The sequence below is a fragment of the Triturus cristatus genome, chromosome 7 (genome assembly GCF_964204655.1).
Source record: "Triturus cristatus chromosome 7, aTriCri1.1, whole genome shotgun sequence".
Taxonomy (NCBI): Eukaryota; Metazoa; Chordata; class Amphibia; order Caudata; family Salamandridae; genus Triturus; species Triturus cristatus.
Window position 1 is genome coordinate 79020812 of NC_140590.1, and position 20078 is coordinate 79040889.

Sequence of the window (20078 nt, forward strand, 5' to 3'; positions counted from 1 at the left end):
TCCTGGCTTTGTAAAGGATAATCAAACTATAGCTGTATCTAATCTAACTCCGGCAATTTTCAATACTAGGACACCTTTCTAGGTATCAGTGCTCTCTAGAAATGTAATAATAATAACAATAAAGATCATAAAAATAGTTATTTCTAGGTGTTGAATATTTTAGATTTCTACCAATGTTGTGTGAACCACCGTAAATGTATTCTTCTTGCTGTGTGATAAAGGATGCCAACTATTACTTACTGAGGAGTCCCAAATCGTGTTCAAATGAGGCGCACGTGATTTCAAGGAGGCCGTGGCTGAATGATGTCACAGTACATCTCAAAACCCCAACTGACATCATCAAATAAAGCGACGTTTTACAATGCCTGTTGTTGGTGATTGTTATGCAGGACTGGGCAAAAAGAACTGTGTTTTCTCTGAAGTAGAAGACCCCTTGAACATGTAATGCAGTCCCCAGCACAATACTTTCAGTGAGCACACAGAGAGTTATAAAGAACTCTAGAATGGGGATTTTAGTTGTCCAAGTGAGCACACCCCTGTGGAAAAGTCCAGGAAACCCATCATTCTATTCATATTTTTATTGTAAAACGCATCCTATCACACAAACCGGGCATCAATATATAGGGAAACAGTCAAAACAGATTGCAGATTATTAATTTTCATATTTTTGAAATGAACATCAAAGAGTCAGACAAACAGGAGTGTGGCAGGACTGGGCACAAAAGAACTGTGGATTCTCTAAACTAGATGACCCTTCAAATTGTAATGCAGTCCTCCCGGCAAAATACTTTCAGTGAATACACTGAGACTTATAAAGAACTCCAAAATGGGGATTTTAGATGTCCAGGTGAGCACAGCAGCATAACTTTATTTGTGGAAAATTCTGAAATAGGGGTCACATCCCTGTGAAAAAAGTCAAGGAAACCCATCATTCTATTCATATTTTTATTGTAAAATTCATCCTATCACACAAACCGGGCGTCAATATATAGGGAAAAAGTCAAAACAGATTGCAAGTTATAATTTTGATGGTTTTAAAAATGAACACCAAAGAGTCATACAAACAGGAATGTTGTGTCTATTTAGAGAAGCTCTGTATTCCAGAAGTGATCCATTTCTAGATATTAAAATAGCAAATAAACCAGTGTTGGCTAAAGGTCTTCTAGGTTTACCAGGTCAGCTCATCTGTGGATTGCAAGGCAATAGTGCCTCACACCCAAAGGACTAAATAACAATAAAAACATCCTTGTGAACGTCACTGTACAATGTCGACATGTGATGACTTTTACAGAATAGCAACCTATTTTTAAAAGCTGGTGTTTGATCATACTGCATCTTGGTCTGCTTAGTTTTACAGAACCGATGAGGTTAGAAAAATTGATTCTGGAGCCTTCACACCCAGGGAGATTATGGCGTTTTCAATCCTAAACTGATCAGACCACCTCTTCTTATCCATTCACAGAGGCATGCACCTGCAATATCTGCCTAGCCAGTCAGTGTTGAGGCACCATCTTCCTCATATCTTTGTTCGACCACTCGGTGTGGAAAGCTTTTAAATAAGCCATGGCAATCACTTTGCAGACAATGTGAGCTTCTGGCCGACTCCAGTCTGTAAATTAGATTGCAAGGAATATTCACCTTAAATATATTTAAATAATTTAATTTCAAATTTATTTGAACTCCCAAATCTTTCAGACTGACTAACTGTCAAAATTCATCTATGAATTCCAAATAAATGTGTTGGAGCAAATTGAAGAATACATTTAGGTAAACTTGAAAAGAATGGCTCCAAAGCTTGATTGAACCCCGAGTTTCATGGAGTGGGTGCTGCGATGGTGGAGTCATCTTCCCATCGCAAGTGATGGGGCATGCTGCTGTTAGTATAAATACTTGACCTTCTGCCACTTATTCCCTGCCTGAAATCTACATTCCCTTCTACTCTGTACTGACATCATGTGTCCTCCTGTGTGCAGTACCTCCATTTCCAATCAGAACTAACTTCACATGTCTGTTGAACCGTAGCACATCACATGGAAACCTATATATTGATATTATATGCCCTGGTAAATTTATCAAAGGAATTACATAGAAACATTGTGACAATCACTGATCATTTCTTCCAAACCAATCAATAGTAGCATGATGTAAATGATGAGCATGGCTGTACTTAGATGCAATGAAATTGGCAGATTGTGCTAGAAAACAAATAAAATCAATGTATGTGAAATGGGCTCATACAAGAGGTCAATGGCTGGTTGACCAGGAGACGATACTTCTAGAAGAGCATACTCAACAGATGCAGAATTCTGAGGAGGAACTATTTTGCTGGGGAAAGGAAGCCAATTGCTGATCTGGAGACGTTGACATGCCCTTGTTTTAGGAATATTTCTCACCGTCGGAGCAGTGGAAGTGCTCAATCTCTACTGCTGGACCATCTGAACAATACATTATTGGTTGTTTACAAGGGTCTTCATTGACACAGGTCTTGGTGGCAACTGTCAAGATCTTGTCTGTGAAGAGAAAAAGAGATGGGTCATGAGAAAGACTGGAGGTGCAGCTTACCACGCCTGACATCAAGGACATTGGCTTGGCCACATCACTGAATCCACTAAATACTAGCCAATGAATAAGGATTGTGAAAGGGGTATTCTCAATTAAAGGATACTAGAATATAAGTCTATATCACATGTACTTACAAATACACCCTGTATAATGTTTATATACTTCCCTAAAATGTATTAAATATGTCCCTGGAATTTACAAGATAACATGAACTAGAAAGAGAAGTGTAACACAATTCTGTGCATCCACACAAACAGCACAAACTGTTTGTCCACATGCACAGCAGCATGTATTCTTCTTACACTTCTATTTATTCCATGCACTTGCTACAACCCCCCTCCTTCTCAATAAACTTCTCAATGTTACCAAAAACTAAGTGTAGAACTTTAAATGTCCCCTGAGGTTGGGACACCAGGTAGAGCTTATTCTTCCACCTTGCTCTAGAACCAGACTTCACTCCTCCCCATTTTTACCTAACCCGCAGCTCTTATGATGCAGCCTTTTGCTATACCCATGCATGATAGGGAGGACTTGGTAAAGCGATGACAGGTACAAACCATCAGTTCAAGGGAAGCTAGGGAAGCTAGAGTGAGCAACTTTTTTACTCTTACAGAACTTTGTGGAGAAGTGTGGCTCAATGGTTAGAGCGGCAGACCTCGATGCAGAGCCGTGGTCCGGGACCAGGGTTCGATTCCCGCCGCGGCAGGGTCTCGGGCTATAAATTCCTCGGACCTGATATTCTCGCCTCTGTGCCTATTCTAATCATGGGTCCCATGCTGCAACTCTGGGCAATAGCTTGCTTAATCTCCACAACGGCCCCAACAGCGCTGGGATGCCTGGCTTCACCATGGGGGTGCCCAGGAGTGGACACTTCACATGGATAGCCAGGAAGGGTTCCTACAGCGGTATGGGTACAGCGCTGAGATACCCCTAGGGGTGATTCGGCGCTATGTAAATACATACACATTTACATTCCAAAAGCAAAAAAGACTGGTTGCATTTTGAGTGACTGAGTTTAAGCAGGAACTTCATAGGAAGATATTAGATCTTGTTCTGAATGGAAAGAAGTCATAATATGTACAAACGAAGGGCAGATATGCAAAGACCTGTGGACCAGTCAGTTATTATTGAATTTTGTCAAATGCCTCTAAGGCATTGGGTGATAAGGAAAGTTAGGTATTTGCCTTTCTTGGAGAATGCATGTTCTGAATCTATGAAGGAGTTAACATATGAGGAGTAGGAATACGTCCTCAATAGATTTAAAGGAACAGATGTGAATCAATAAATATATCTATGAGAGGTAATCCTGCTCCTGCCGCACTGTGCTTTTAAGGAAGGTCCTTGCCTGTGGGCCCACACTGATGGTCCGATCTTTCAAGGAACTGTTCAAAGTCAAATCCCAGCATTTCTCACAGTGAACAATATGCTTGAGTAGATAGAGCCATGTCCTTTGAAACCTGTCTGCATCTTTCATATGGAGAACCGGTCTAGCTCTAAGTCTTTTTTTTAAGGTTTATTTATCCCAAAAATCACAGGGACATGGTACTAAAGAAGCAATAAATCAATAATTCAGTGGCAAAAAATAGTAATGTGCAGTAATAATTCATAGATACATGAAATTACCTTTATAGTCGCAAAATACATAAATTCTGTTTTTTTTTCAAAGAAATTCATTTTGCATATCTTATCAAATTTATTCTGGTACTCCTAAAAACTACACACAGTTACGGAAAATGTCCACAGTTGGCCCTTCATTACTAATGGTTGGCTTATATGTGTCTATTGCTGCCCCTCTTCGCCGCTATTCTTGAAGCATTTAATCTTCTGCCCAGATTTGTATAAACCTATGGGTAGTCCCTCTTCTAAGGGAATACAGTTCTTCCTAATCTTTAGATTGCCTCATTTTGACTACCCATGGTTGGAATCTGGGTGGATCCAGCAGTCTCCAGTTTTGTAAAGTCAGAGACTTGGGGGCATATTATCAAGGACTGCATTAAAAATTATCGCCGGTTTAGCGGGCAGAAAACTGCCGCTAGAGTGGCGATAATGGGCTTGATAAATATGCCCTTGAGAATTCCAATAGAAGTCCATGTTTTGGTGTCAACATGGGCTTCTATTTGAATTCTCCAGGGCATATTATCAAGCTCATTATCGCTGCTGTAGCGGCAATTTTCTGTCGCTAAACCGGCGATAATTTTAATGCCGTCCTTGATAATATGCCTCTTGGTTGCCAAAGAAGCAATAAAAACAAACTGCATTTTGTCGAAGAGTTAGATTTAAATTGGGAATCCCACATAAGTTAATCATCTAACTTTAAATCATGCGCTTTGATTCCATTCCTGCCTGACTGACACTCTGTAGGTGACCGCTTCCCTTACAAAGCCCCTTCTTAGTCAAATACCCCTAAAATCATGATGGGTTAGCATACCGTATTGGCGTATCTTTCCTCCAAAATCCATGCATTTGGTCTCCAGGCCGGTGCACTCCATTGTTTCAATAGACTGGCAGGTAGTGGCGTTTTCAGAATAACACACGGGGCATCGCACTCCATTGGGTGTGTCGTTCCTGGGCGGTACTGTGAAGCCAAAGGAAAGGAAATTATACTTTGGTTTGGGTAAACTTGACTTTATTATGTGCATTGCTGGGTGGGATGTATACTTATGCAGGTCAAACACACTATGGTCTCGAGGCTTGTATTAGCTTCACTTCTTTTTAGGTCTCGCCTAGCGAAAGCAGCGCATGCGCTGCCCTCGCTATTGCAAGTACCTTTTGGAATCGATTCTGCCGAGGGCTTTCATGCACGCGTCTGCATGGACAAACATGGCTGATCTTGCCATTTGTTCATAGCAAAAAGCATGCGAATGTCTGTAGTCCGTAGGGACTGTGGGCAGCCCAATGCCATTTTTCATTCTGGTGTCATAGCAATGGAAATGCCGTTTCCTGTACGGCATGGAACTTGGTGCGCATTCTTGTGTGTTTTGGTTGTTATTTATTGTTACCGGCACGTTTCTTAAAAATATCACTTTCACTATGCCGCTTTCACTACGCAGCTTGTTGTTATTATTATTTATTTTTTACGGTTACCAAAAATGCCGCTTTCAAATGCCACTTTCACTACGCAGCTTGCTATTATTATTTATTCTTACGGTTACCAAAAATGCCGCTTTCAAATGCCGCTTTCACTAAACCGCTTTCACTACGCAGCTTGTTGTTATTATTATTTATTCTTACGATTACCAAAAATGCTGCTTTCATATGTCGCTTTCTCTATGCCGCTTTCACTATGCAGCTTGTTATTATTATTTATTCTTATGGTTACCAAAAATGCCGCTTTTAAATGCCGCTTTCACTAAGCCGCTTTCACTACACAGCTTGTTTGCTTCCTTGTTTATCTGCAAAGCTGACACAGTTTTCAAACTTTTATTGGTGCAGAAATTATATAACTCCGCACAAATATTACAACATATTTAGGGTTAATGGTCTTGACTCTATATTTATCGATCTGTCTATACATATGTATCTGTCTTGTACATTTATGGCTCTGTCGGAACATATGTGTATCAGCCTTGCAGATTAACGTTGTGTGTGCGTGTGCCTGTGTGTGTGTGGGGTGTAGCTGTAAGTTTAAATACGTGTACATCTGCCGGTCTGTGTGTGTGTGTGTGTGTGTGTGTGTGTATATATATATATATATATATATATATATATATATGCATATATATATATATATATATATATATATATATATATATATATATATATATATATATACCTGTAATGTCTATCTGTGTATTCAAGTATCTATACACATGTGTATAGAACTGTACGCATATTTAATATTCATCCATATACATATATGTTTCTGTCGCTATGTATATGTATCTCGCGGGGCACATATTTTTTTCTCTATGAATACCCAGACAGAACAACGTATCTGGGGGGTGGTCAGGGTGGGAGCTGGGGGGTGGTTGAGGTGGGGGGCGTGGTGTTGTGTGTGTCTGCCAGACTTGTCATTTCCAAAATGTTTACTTCTCCTGAGATAGCTTTCTGATTATGGGAGGTGGGGGTCACCAGATGGTTATGGGACTGTCTCTGTGGGGTGGGGGCTGTGAGATCCAGTATCTTCTGGTGCCCCCCGCCTTAGAATGCGGCTCGCCCTTGCGGGCGGGCTCCACCCCTGTGCATGTCAGCTTGTGTTTCTATTCAGTTCTGAGTGTTGTGCAGTCGCTATTTGTTAAGAAGCTGTTACTGATACCTCCCAAAAATATACTTTGGCTCACACACTAGTGAGCAGTGCACTAAATAACTAAATGATTGTGTGACTAACCCGTCCATGAGAATCCTCATATGTTTTTAGTCTAACATGTATGCTTATGTGGTTTTAAGGTGTATCAGTGTGAAGTTAATTCTAACAACAAACATACCAGAGAACGGTCGTGTTGCATTTCTTTAAAACATGTTGCTCACATTATAATGGCGCTGGACTTGTGTGTGAGTGTGAGAGAGAGACTGGGTGTTGTGTGGATGTTGGTATGTATTCTGCGTGTTATTTGTGTTTCTCTGTTTTACTATCTGCATTACTGTGTGCTTTGTTGTGTAGTGGTTTGCGTGTATGGTTCTGAGTGTTGCTGTGCATGGTCTGTGTTTGTGTGTATGTTGCTATCTGAGCTGCTGTGTGGACTGTGTGCCTTGTGTGTGTGTTTTGGACAGGTGGGGGCCTGTTCGTGTTTTGCCCCACTACACATCTGCAATCACTACATGGATCAATAAAGAAAGTTTGGCTATGGAACATCCTGTTGTGAGGATCCTCCATTGCAGGCAACTTTGTTGTTGGATATTAGGTGGCATGCCTGAGCCGTGGAGGGAGTCCCGGTGCTTTTGAGCACTCCTGTAACAACGCCATCGACGCCGCTGCGTGTGGGGCAGGAGCCGGTTATTGAAGGAAGATTGTGTCAGCGGGGACCCAAGTTATTCCCCTCCGCCCACTGTGGTGTTTTATTTGAACAATATTTGGGGGCCAAGGCACGGCATCTCACCTGAGCAATACTGGGCACTACGAAGACCATCAGGTCACGGGAAGAGGCCACGCTCACTGAGGCGGAGATTCGCATTCGTGTGGTGCTTCAAAAACTGCTGTGCTGCCGCCTCTTCAGTTTCCTTTGCCTTTGAAGAAGTGATGCAGATCACGAAACGCGTCAGGCTGGACAATTCATTTGGTGGGGCATGGCTGTTGTTTTCCTCGCTGCAACCCCCTCAATAAAGAAAGTTTGGCTATGGAACATCCTGTTGTGAGGCTCCTCCATTGCAGGCAACTTTGTTGTTGGATATTGGGCGGCATGCCTGAGCCGCGGAGGGAGTCCCGGTGCTTTTGAGCACTCCTGTAACGACGCCATCGGCGCCGCTGCGTGTGGGGCAGGAGCCGGTTATTGAAGAAAGATTGTGTCAGCGGGGACCCAAGTTATTCCCCTCCGCCCACTGTGGTGTTTTATTTGAACAATATTTGGGGGCCAAGGCACGGCATCTCACCTGAGCAATACTGGGCACTACGAAGACCATCAGGTCACGGGAAGAGGCCACGCTCACTGAGGCGGAGATTCGCATTCGTGTGGTGCTTCAAAAACTGCTGTGCTGCCGCCTCTTCAGTTTCCTTTGCCTTTGAAGAAGTGATGCAGATCACGAAACGCGTCAGGCTGGACAATTCATTTGGTGAGGCATGGCTGTTGTTTTCCTCCCTGCAACCCCCTCAATAAAGAAAGTTTGGCTATGGAACATCCTGTTGTGAGGCTCCTCCATTGCAGGCAACTTTGTTGTTGGAATTAGGCGGCATGCCTGAGCCACGGAGGGATTCCCGGTGCTTTTGAGCACTCCTGTAACGACATTGACGCCGCTGCGTGTGGGGCAGGAGCCGGTTATTGAAGGAAGATTGTGTCAGCAGGGACCCAAGTTATTCCCCTCCGCCCACTGTGGTGTTTTATTTGAACAATATTTGGGGGCCAAGGCACGGCATCTCACCTGAGCAATACTGGGCACTACGAAGACCATTAGGTCACGGGAAGAGGCCACGCCCACTGAGGCGGAGATTCGCATTCGTGTGGTGCTTCAAAAACTGCTGTGCTGCCGCCTCTTCAGTTTCCTTTGCCTTTGAAGAAGTGATGCAGATCACGAAACGCGTCAGGCTGGACAATTCATTCGGTGGTGCATGGCTGTTGTTTTCCTCGCTGCAACTCCCTCAATAAAGAAAGTTTGGCTATGGAACATCCTGTTGTGAGGCTCCTCCATTGCAGGCAACTTTGTTGTTGGATATTAGGCGGCATGCCTGAGCCGCGGAGGGAGTCCCGGTGCTTTTGAGCACTCCTGTAACGACGCCATCGGCGCTGCTGTGTGTGGGGCAGGAGCCGGTTATTGAAGGAAGATTGTGTCAGCGGGGACCCAAGTTATTCCCCTCCACCCACTGTGGTGTTTTATTTGAACAATATTTGGGGGCCAAGGCACGGCATCTCACCTGAGCAATACTGGGCACTACGAAAACCATCAGGTCACGGGAAGAGGCCACGCCCACTGAGGCGGAGATTCGCATTCGTGTGGTGCTTCAAAAACTGCTGTGCTGCCGCCTCTTCAGTTTCCTTTGCCTTTGAAGAAGTGATGCAGATCACGAAACGCGTCAGGCTGGACAATTCATTTGGTGGGGCATGGCTGTTGTTTTCCTCGCTGCAACCCCCTCAATAAAGAAAGTTTGGCTATGGAACATCCTGTTGTGAGGCTCCTCCATTGCAGGCAACTTTGTTGTTGGATATATATATATATATACCTGTAATGTCTATCTGTGTATTCAAGTATCTATACACATGTGTATAGAACTGTACGCATATTTAATATTCATCCATATACATATATGTTTCTGTCGATATGTATATGTATCTCGCGGGGCACATATTTTTTTCTCTATTAATACCCAGACAGAACAACGTATCTGGGGGGTGGTCGGGGTGGGAGCTGGGGGGTGGTTGAGGTGGGGGGCGTGGTGTTGTGTGTGTCTGCCAGACTTGTCATTTTCAAAACGTTTACTTCTCCTGAGATAGCTTTCTGATTATGGGAGGTGGGGGTCACCAGATGGTTATGGGACTGTCTCTGTGGGGTGGGGGCTGTGAGATCCAGTATCTTCTGGTGCCCCCCGCCTTAGAATGCGGCTCGCCCTTGCGGGCGGGCTCCACCCCTGTGCATGTCAGCTTGTGTTTCTATTCAGTTCTGAGTGTAGGGCAGTCGCTATTTGTTTAGAAGCTGTTACTGATACCTCCCAAAAATATACTTTGGCTCACACACTAGTGAGCAGTGCACTAAATAACTAAATGATTGCGTGACTAACCCGTCCACGAGAAGCCTCATATGTTTTTAGTCTAACATGTATGCTTATGTGGTTTTAAGGTGTATCAGTGTGAAGTTAATTCTAACAACAAACATACTAGAGAACGGTGGTGTTGCATTTCTTTAAAACCTGTTGCTCACATTATAATGGCGCTGGACTTGTGTGTGAGTGTGAGAGAGAGACTGGGTGTTGTGTGGATGTTGCTATGTATTCTGCGTGTTATTTGTGTTTCTCTGTTTTACTATCTGCATTACTGTGTGCTTTGTTGTGTAGTGGTTTGCGTGTGTGGTTCTGAGTGTTGCTGTGCATGGTCTGTGTTTGTGTGTATGTTGCTATCTGAGCTGCTGTGTGGACTGTGTGCCCTGTGTGTGTGTTTTGGACAGGTGGGGGCCTGTTCATGTCTTGCCCACAGCTGCCCTCTCTCCCTGCTGCTCTCCCTCAAGCCTTCTAGGCCCTACTCCTTCACCCCCACTACACATCTGCAATCACTACATGGAGGATGAAAGATGCCTTGCGCCCTGTATCAAGAAAGAAAAAGAAAAGAAAGAAAGAAAAAAGAAAGTAAGAAAGAAAAAAGAGAGGAAAACGGTGGTGAAGAAAGAAAAGAAAGAGACAATGGAAAGAAGAAAGAAATAAAGAAACATCAAAGTAACAAAAGAATGAGGGAGAGTGGTGATGAAAGGTGGGACTTAAGAGGGAGAAAGCCGGAAACAGAGTGGCATTTGCAGCCATGGATAGAGTTGGCAACAAAGATATCCTTTTCACGAGGGGTCTGTGAAATTTACGAAATTGTATTTCGCATAACTCCACGTAATTTTGGCAAAATGAACACAAAATTACTCCTAATCATGGGAAAGACATGTTCGCCATTTAGAGCTCTATTTTTGTGCGAAATGAGCCCTCATGTCAAATTTTGGCACGAGGACGCATATAACAAAAGCATCGTGAACAGCAGCCACTCGCGTTCTGTTGTTTTCATGCCTTCCCGGTCGGTTTTTACCACAAATGGCACAGAATTATGTGAAATGGTATGATGGAGTCATTTCAGGAATTAAAATGCAATAGGTCTCGCCTTTCATTAAGTTAAAGCCATTTGCTTTGTTATACAATACCATTAGCAAAGCAAATGGCTTTAACTTAATCAAAGGCGATACCTATTGCATTTTCAATGCTTGTTATATACTATTTACACCTAGAAGAATATCATGCAACCACCCCTCACAAAAAGTGTGTGTGGGGGGGTCGTTTGTCATTTCTGTGCATCCATGCTTCTTTCTACATATACAGACACAGATGAGTGTGCCTGTATGTATGTACAAGTATGTATGTGAAGATTGTTTTCATGTAAATACACATGTAGGCATGCTGATCTGTAGGGGGGAAGGGCAGTGCATTTCTCAAACGTGCAGCCACTCCAAGCCAGTGGTGCTAGCTTTTGGGCAGCCATTATAGCTTTACACCTACTAAATGTTATAAATTTGCAGCGGTGCAATATATCCATAACTCTGGCTCACTAGCCCAATTAGATATTCGCATGCAGTGTGAATCAAATATAATTAAGGACACATTCTTATGAAAGCATCACACATTGTGCTAAACTATGTGAACAGAGTTTAGATAGAATAGAGAAGAACATTGTCACGTTGAGATCTAAGGTCCCTCAGTTAATGGTGCTGAATTTTGTTAACGATACATTGAAAGAAAACTAAGATATTAGAGGAGATACTACGGCAGGCATACAGAAGACATGTTTTGGGAAGTATGATGGGTCTTCTTAGTGCTTAATCTGAACCGGTGGTTTCCGGTGGTCGGCATCTGCACTTAATTGTCAACACCAGAATGTTTGCCTTTCAGCCACATGGTGGTGCTGTTTGCCTAATTTTGTGATGAAGAAAAAAACTGTTGTTTTTCTATAAACATTAAACATGACTAAGACATGTCATCTAAATAATATAAGAATAGCTTGGGCGGCAGGCATTAGTCATTTTTTTGTTTAAAAAGTCTGAATTGTCCCTGGCAGCGCGGACACTGCCATTGGGTGGTGCTCACTGCAGTGGTCTCCGGACAAGGATCCTGGCACATATTTATTTACAAATTAAGTGATGAATACACAGAGGCTGTGGTGGAAGGGAAGTTGAACATTGTCCTGTTCCTTTTAGCCACTGAAAATGAAATGTGTGTCCTGGTGGGTTGGTGTGGGCAGCAGGCATGAAGGCAGGGGAATATCACCCACCGAAGAAGAACCAGGGATCATTGAAACCTCCTGGCCAAGAACAGCACTGGAATGGTGGCCATATGTGGCTTTGAGTTGTCTTTTGATGAGGTCTCCAGACCCATCAAGTCTTGCATTGTGACTACTAATTTCAGTCTTTCTAAGAAGCGAATAATATTTTGGGACCTTCAAAGAGACTTTCTGCTAATGGAGGAATGGGGCTTCTACTCTGGACTGTTCTGGTTCAGACTGCAAGGCTCAATGTTTTACAGGCCTGAGCTCTTCAACTAATTTGGAATGAAAAAGAGAATTGTTTTTAGTCATTTTCGTTTCAGCTAGGCACAGTATGATATTTGAGGTCCACTTACCAACGAGATCCCTAGCGTTGCAGTTTTCCTCCTCGCAGAAGCTTTTCTGCATCCGGAACTGGAAGCCTTTGATGCTTTCACTCAAGAAGTAGTTGCTGCAGTTCTGGTTCTCTGCACAGCCCTTGAAGGTTATGGATGTTGTTTGGCCATCTATGGAAACACAAAGTCAATAAGGTCACCCCGCCTCAAAAGCCAACAAAACACATTTCCATGATGGAGAATGCCCAGCAAATCAATGCTCGATCAAAACAAACAGGCTGTGAAGCACTCTCCTACAGAGAGGGCTTCTAGCCACCACTTTGCAACTTTCTGCAGATACCATGACCTGTGTTCATAAAGCACACTTTCACTCCTTGGGGTATCTTGGAATTGTATAAGAGATGTTTATTCCTAGGCAACTCAATGCCACTCCCTTGATCAATCTCAGAAAGTTGAAAGGCTGAGTAGACCTGTTGAAATTCATAGAGCAGATTAATTAGTCCTCTGAGGCACCATACCTTCTTGTGACACCTGATGGTCATAACGTTTTAATGTAAATAATGTGTTCATGTTTAATATACAGTACAAATGTCATAAAAAGGGTGTAAAGTGTGCAAAGCAGGCAGTTTTTAGTCGTCCTAGTTTGGAAAGTGCCAACAAACCCATACGTTTGCGGATACTGCAAACTCTGATCACATCCTTCCGCCCCTGGAAATGGCCATAGAATGAGTCCCCTTCCAAGATGTTGGAGAGCAGTTTATCACCGCCATATTTGATAGGGACGAAGGGAAAGGGATTTGTCCAAATCAAAAATGTTTTCCCAATGGAGAAAAAGAAAGGGTGCATTTGTGTAGCAGGCTGCATCCGCCGTTTGCATAATTCTATGCCATGTACAAAACACAGTTGTTTTCCCCTTGTTTAGGCGCCCAGCCCTCCCGAAGCGTTGGGCAGCTCTAATGCTGCTCCTACCTCCCCCATGATATTGGAAGTTTTTTTTCCCTCCATCACACAAATAACGATTTGTTTTTAATGCAAATTTAAAGATGGCAAATAAAAAAATCAAATGTAATTAGGGATTTGTGATATTTTAGACGGTGGTGAAATTCTAAAGTATTAACATGCTCACCCAGTAACTATTTTAAATCCTTCTTGCTTCAGATCTACACCTAACATAGGGGAGAACACAATTTCTGCGTTCATGCCAAGTTTGCAGTCAATCCTATCAGTGTTTCTTGCTCATAGCAAAATTTCATACAGGATGCTAAACTGGGAAAACAGAACATATAGACAAGTCCAAAGATGCCTGTTCAGTGTGCTAGAGTTGCACAGTGCGGGTTTGGCGGCTGCAGCTGGCCTATGGCAAGGCTTGCACCAATCCTGCCCCAGGCAGGCTACTGAGATCCAAGTGCAGCTGGAATTGGCTACAGGGCCTGGCTTTGTCCAGAGCCAGCACCCAACCAATGTTGAGCAGCCAAGACCTGCTGTGCAAACCTTCTTCCATGTTCAGTGTACTTTGGCCACAGAGACTCCGTGGCTGTCAGGCCGTGCACTGACCCAACCCCTTGTGGGCGCCAGCCCCTGGTGCGCGTGGCCTTTGGGCATGAGCTCTGCAGGTAGGCTACAAGGATTAGCTGTGACTGGGCCCTTCACCCAAATCATCGCAGTGGGTGGTGAACCTTGTGGCTGGGTGGAGTGGGCAATGGCGATAGTGCTGGTCTTTGACCAGGTCACGTGCCGAACCTACTGCCAGTGGCAAACCCCCGTTGATTGATATTGTAGGCAGCTGTTTCCAGCTCCACGCATTATGTTTCCTATTTATTGTTTTAAATGATAAATTATTTCCACGTTTGGATAGGAATGTCCTTTGCATGGCATGCGGGAATGTCCCAGTGTCCTGAGTACTTGACTGCATTTCTAACTGGTATCCTGACTTCTTTTTCAGCCCTGCTGTCACTCTAATCTAAACATGTGCAGAGTCCTAGAAATATATTTTACAATGTGAGGTCCTGGCACTATCCTGTGTCCTGAGGTTGGAACAAGCCCGCCTTAATTGTGTTCAGAGGACTGTTGTCCCTATCCTGAGCATATTGTATAAAGAGGGGGTGAAAACATACCATGTATCTGACTTTTGAAACTGCTTCAGCTGTCTTGCTGGACTATTGTTTTTCCAAAGACATAATACAAAATATACACATACACATTTGTCAGCGGGCGTCATCCAGTGGCCTGATCAATTGTCATTTCCATTTTGCTTCCACCCAACTCAGCATACTGCATGGGCCACTGGGGCAGCCTACTTTGCCCATCAGCTGCCTTCTCTTTGAGTCACTGCACAAACCCTGTGGACATTATTCACATCCACCTCCAAATGGTTCCTTTCTCTTCAGTTATAAACCTGCTTCTAAGCTTGCATTTTCACTGAAGTAATTTTTTATATTGTCTTTAAATATCGGCTATTTTCTTGCTTGTAATCCTAATTACATTTGTCCATGATCATGTAAACTTCTGCTGCTGTGCGTATGCCTAAACCCTTGTGCTGGTACCCTCTGTGTATGTAAGAGTGTGCGCACGTGTAGTGCATGTAGCACATTTAATAGTTGGACTGATTGGATACCCTAGTCCCGGCATATGACTTGTGAAGGATAAGGGTGGAACCTTTCTCCCAGCCATTGTAAAGCCTCCATTCCTGTGCTTGGTGGGTTGCAATCCAGACCCAGAGGTGAGGAGGTTGGATACAGGACTACCTTAAAAAATTCCATAAAGTCTTTTGATAACAAGGGACTGCTGATTAGTTTTCCTGAGCACTACCATTTGTTTGATGGTAGAAGGGAGGTGTGGGGATAGAGGTATGTTGTGTGGGGTGAGGGCATGTTCTAGGTCAGTCCTGCCTCTATGCCTGTCCTAAGTACTACTTCAGTTTAACAGATGACATCCAGATGAAAATACCTCATACCTCATTGTGCCTGGGTGCTGTGTGCTCCAATTCAAAGACAGCCATAGTGCTATCTACAATGAGAAACATCACTCGACACTTAGTCTGTGTCTGGAGAGCAGCCTGAAGACAAAACTTGAAATAAGACCCACTTCAATCAAGTTCTATTGTTTGTTCCAGTGGATCCACATCCCCTGTCTGGAAAATGTGTCTGGCACTGCGGCTCAAGCCACCCCACTTTGTTCAAGTTCCAAGTCCTTCAAGGCCAGTGAAGGAGTGCTGTGCAGGGAACTTGAAGGACTGCTGTGAAACTAAGGCTGATGGCTGACTGACTGCCAGTATCCCAGAGGTGAGGGAAAATGACCTGAAGTTTATTATTTCTGCTGTGGGAGCTGCAGATCTTCATGAGATGCCTAAACACTGGCCTCTCCTCACACTCAACAATAGTTGAAAACAGCCTATTGCACTCTGTGCACCTGCTTTAGGCACCACTGCTCATTTTTAGGAATGGGGAATGTATTTGTATACAAGATAGAGAAAGGAAGAAAAGAGTAGGAAGCAGAACATTACAAAACAGTGATAAGGGGAGAAAGGAGGGAGGAAAAGATCCTGCAAGAGTGAGATAAAGAGACCGTAAGTGTAGAGTGGTGGAAGAAAGAGGCATGAGATGGGTTCAAGATTAGGCAGCCTTGGTGTTTGGTAACCCCAGCTTACAACATGGCTGGTGGCGGTCTCCTAAGAACCCTCAGTATTTACAAACCTAAGCACTGGTTGGGGTAGTATTTAAAAAAACAATACAAAGATCAGGAAATAAAAATTATGATTACTAATTATTCAAGCACATTGTTTATGTTATTTTATGTTTCTCATGAGTCTCTCATGAATACTCTTATTATTTACATATCGTTGGATAAAGTTCTGACTGCTGGGACACAAGCACCCAGATACTCAATTTCTGTCTTACATAAAAAGCAAAGAGACAAGAACATGTTGAAGCCCCTGGTGTATATAATCATTGAAAGATGAAAAACATTTTACCATTGTGTCCCCATTGGACCTCAGTGCTCCTGACATGTACGGATCCACCCCATATCTGTTCTTAAACTAGCCTTACATTGCCTCATGATGCTCTTTCAAAGGCCAGGCACATCTTCTAAATGTTCAGGATTTGTTTCATTGTAGGATTGTTTTAAATTAGCTCACTGCTCTAGTGCACAATCATTCGATCAATACAACTGTGCTGTCTGTCTCTGTGCCCTGTGATTACAACCCTAATGTAATATTGTCAACCAGGGACTCGTGTGGCGGACCCTGCATTTACCTGTTGTAGTGTTCAGGGTTTGTGTTTGGACCTGCACTTCCCCATTATCTGTCAAGTAGCCTTGCAGCTGGGCTCATGGATCTTTTGAAAGACTGGTCCCTGTTGCAGCCCTTCTAATAGATCAGCAGCATTCATGAAGTCCTTCCAATGGATGAGTCTCTTCCACTAATGTATAACGGAGACATGCCATTGGCTCTCAGTATTTCACATCACCCATCGGGGAGTGCTGAGGGAGCAGGTCAGTGGCTGGTTATGCACTTCCCCACTATCAGCCATGGCTCTGATCTTTACATGTCGTTAAATGTGGTCTTTTGATTGGAGGGTTCTTCTCTATTGGACCCTGAGATTAGGGTTTCATTTTCTCATTATCTGCTCATGAGTCCTGGTTTTGTTTCTTCCTAGTTTTGAATATAGGGTAGTATTTTAGACCTTCACCTTCTCATGGGATATCACTGTGGCATCAAAATATTGCTATACAATCCCATTGTCTATACTGCGGAACTTTTGATTGGACCTTCTTATAATTATTATTTGCTATGGAAAATGATTCTAGTGACCCTCACCTTCTTATTGTGTATAAATGGCTGTGATTGGACCTTTGTCTTCTGGTAGTGTATCTCTGGCGCATACAGATGTTCCAACATGAGGCCATTCTCTGTACTGAGACACTTGCTAGGACTGTCATCGGATTACTTTCTGTGAATAGCAGTGAATGGAGCCGCACCTCATGGTAGAGGCCTCATCGTATTATTTTCTATGGAGTGCTGGGATTGGACCTGTGCCATGCCTAGGTCTATACCAAGGCACTTTGATAGGATCTTCATCTTATTATTTTCAATGGAGGATTCTGATTGGACCTGCACCTTCCCATCTTTAACCATTGCTCCCTGTGATTGGTGCATCATGTTACTTCTGTATATCAATGTCCTATGGTTTGACCCTGCCATCCATTTGCCTTCCATAAACCCTCAGATTATCTCAGTCAACAAAGAGGTTTAGTTTCCTCGACAACATTCCCCTGTGTTACAGATGACCAATGCGACCAGTTGTCCCTCACTGGCCTCTCTCGTGGCGCACCCCTGCCTCAGCGGACAAGCCCATTGCCACCCCTGTCTCCCTTTCAAAGAAGCAGTCTACACTGCTGTGGTGTACCTTATATCCTCACAATAGGGATCCTGCACCGCAACCCTGGTGCGTGGCCGCATGACACCTACCGTATGTGAACTCCAGGTAGGTGTTGTCGCACCTGGTTGTGTGGCCTTCACAGACGGTCTGGTTGCCAGAACATGTTGTGCCATTGACGTTCGAACAAACTTCACAGCTCAGTGAGTCTCCTGCAAGAAAAAGTCCTAATTATTAATTTATTAAGAAGGGGAAGGAAATGCACTACAGATGAATGTACCAAATGCCCACCCCCCCCCAAAAAAGAATTCCTTAATGCTTCCTGAACAGAAGAGAAGCATAGCCAAGCACTGGGAAAGCCAATACGTGTGGCTTTGTATCAGCTAAGCTGCTGTTTCATTTTTTGACAGTAATGTGCCTGTGCAGATGGGTGAGTTAGTGAATATAGTGTAATGGTTCAATAGCTGAATGAATACAGTAATGTGTGAGTTGGTGAATTGACGAATACAAGTGTGGTCGAGTACATGGATTCAATGTTAATAGCCAATGCCGCTGGAAACAGCTGGATTTTGCTATGCGAATTTTTTCAGCATAACTGTGGATCAACACTGTGGATCAACTGGTTTTGCCACATAATTTAACCTCTGCTGCTGAGTGAGTACATTTAAATAAAAAACATTATCAAATGTTGCTAAAATAAAGCTGCAACTTGTGGTAACTAAGCCTAGATGCAGACACTTTGCTGAGTTGTTAATTGCTGTATTAAGGACTCTCCGACTAATGAGGTGCGACCTTCGCCCAGACGGTGTGAATATCCCATTTGATGGACTGAGTGCTGGCTTTTGTCAGGAGCCTGGAATACATCCTAAGGCCTTTCAGATGCAATTAAAACAGGTTAGAAATCGCGGTTCTTTCTTTGTCTATGACGAAAATGTAAAGAGAGCATTCAAAGTAAAAAAAACACAGAAAGTAAAGAAACAATGAAAGACTTATTTATTATTCATTGGGGCGCGTCATCGGCGTCCGAGCCTATGCAGAGGGCACACACGAGGAAATGAAAGAAAACAAGCGGCCCTATCCACGGCTGTCCCCCACAATGCATAGCTCTACGTTTTTCTGCAGGGCTATTTCAATACCAATTTATACATGGGTGCAAACACCCCCGAGGGCTGAAAACTGAGCGCGCGGTCTGACGCACTATGACGTCGATTAAGAAAAGCTGCAACACTAACAGAAGGGGGCCTGAGTTCTCTGGAGAACTACAAGAATATTGAGACTATTTTTTTTAAGATATTCGGGAAACAATAATATCTGAGCCAGGCGGTATTTCTGTCGATGACATTCCGAAATACAACCACAGGTTCACCAGAAGCCAGGGTGAAGCTGGGAGGAAGTATTGTGTCTACAAGTTACTCACTTTGAAGAAGTTGACACAGCTGAAGCACAATGTCATGAAATGGGCTCGGGTCAGGAAGAGAGAGCAGGCAGTGGAAGTGGCAGGCTGGATGGCCCTGCCTGGCCCGTGAAAGAGCAGATACTGAAGTCTCTATAATCTGGAATAATTCAGCTTTGTATGCAAGATGGCAGAATGCTTCTGGGCAGTGTAAATGGACGCGTTTGTGTTGCCAGTGACTGGAAGCCAAAACATGTGCCTGAAAATCGGAATAACTCTGGAAGTGTCCAGGAGTCTGTTGTAAACAATCTGTTCCCCCCCCCCCCCCCAAGGACTTCTCAAGTTGATATGAAATGTGTGTGTTGGTCAAATAATCAATAAATGAACATCTCCAAGTGCATCAATCAATGATCCTGTAATTGAACCGAGAAAACATCTTATCCAATAGAAAGACTTGTAGCAAAATCTCCCCAGGTCAATAGATCTTACCATAACACACATGCCAAAAAAAGCATGGCAGAAACTACAGCTAACAACATGAAACATCACATCTGTGCATTACAGAGATTCAAAATCTGAGGGATGAAACTGACCTCTAGATATGAAGGCAAAGAGGATGCTGATGCTTGCAAGGAGCGCCTTCATGGTGACGAAGAGCTTGGAGCTTGATGTGACGCGGCTGAGGATCTGATAGTTGTCTCCCACAGGGTGCTGTAGAGCAGGCTATTTATTCCCTGGTGTAGATTCTGGGAGATCCCCAGTTTGCATAATGAGATTGAGAAATGCTTTCCCTGGCACACCCTGCTCTCATCTTCCACCTCCTCAC

The 20078-nt window shown here is 43.5% G+C and overlaps 1 protein-coding gene across 1 annotated transcript; it reads right to left on the reverse strand.

The window, feature by feature from the left end:
- Positions 1–931: 931 nt before the first annotated feature.
- On the reverse strand, positions 932–19949 carry LOC146808866 (phospholipase A2 inhibitor and Ly6/PLAUR domain-containing protein-like). The gene is made up of 5 exons (XM_085615680.1): positions 19846–19949; positions 17952–18071; positions 12506–12655; positions 4991–5137; positions 932–2510 (listed from the first exon to the last, which is right to left on the reverse strand). The coding sequence occupies exons 1-5, from the start codon at positions 19895–19897 to the stop codon at positions 2377–2379; spliced, it is 603 nt and encodes a 200-aa protein (XP_085471806.1). The 5' UTR covers positions 19898–19949; the 3' UTR covers positions 932–2376.
- Positions 19950–20078: the final 129 nt, after the last annotated feature.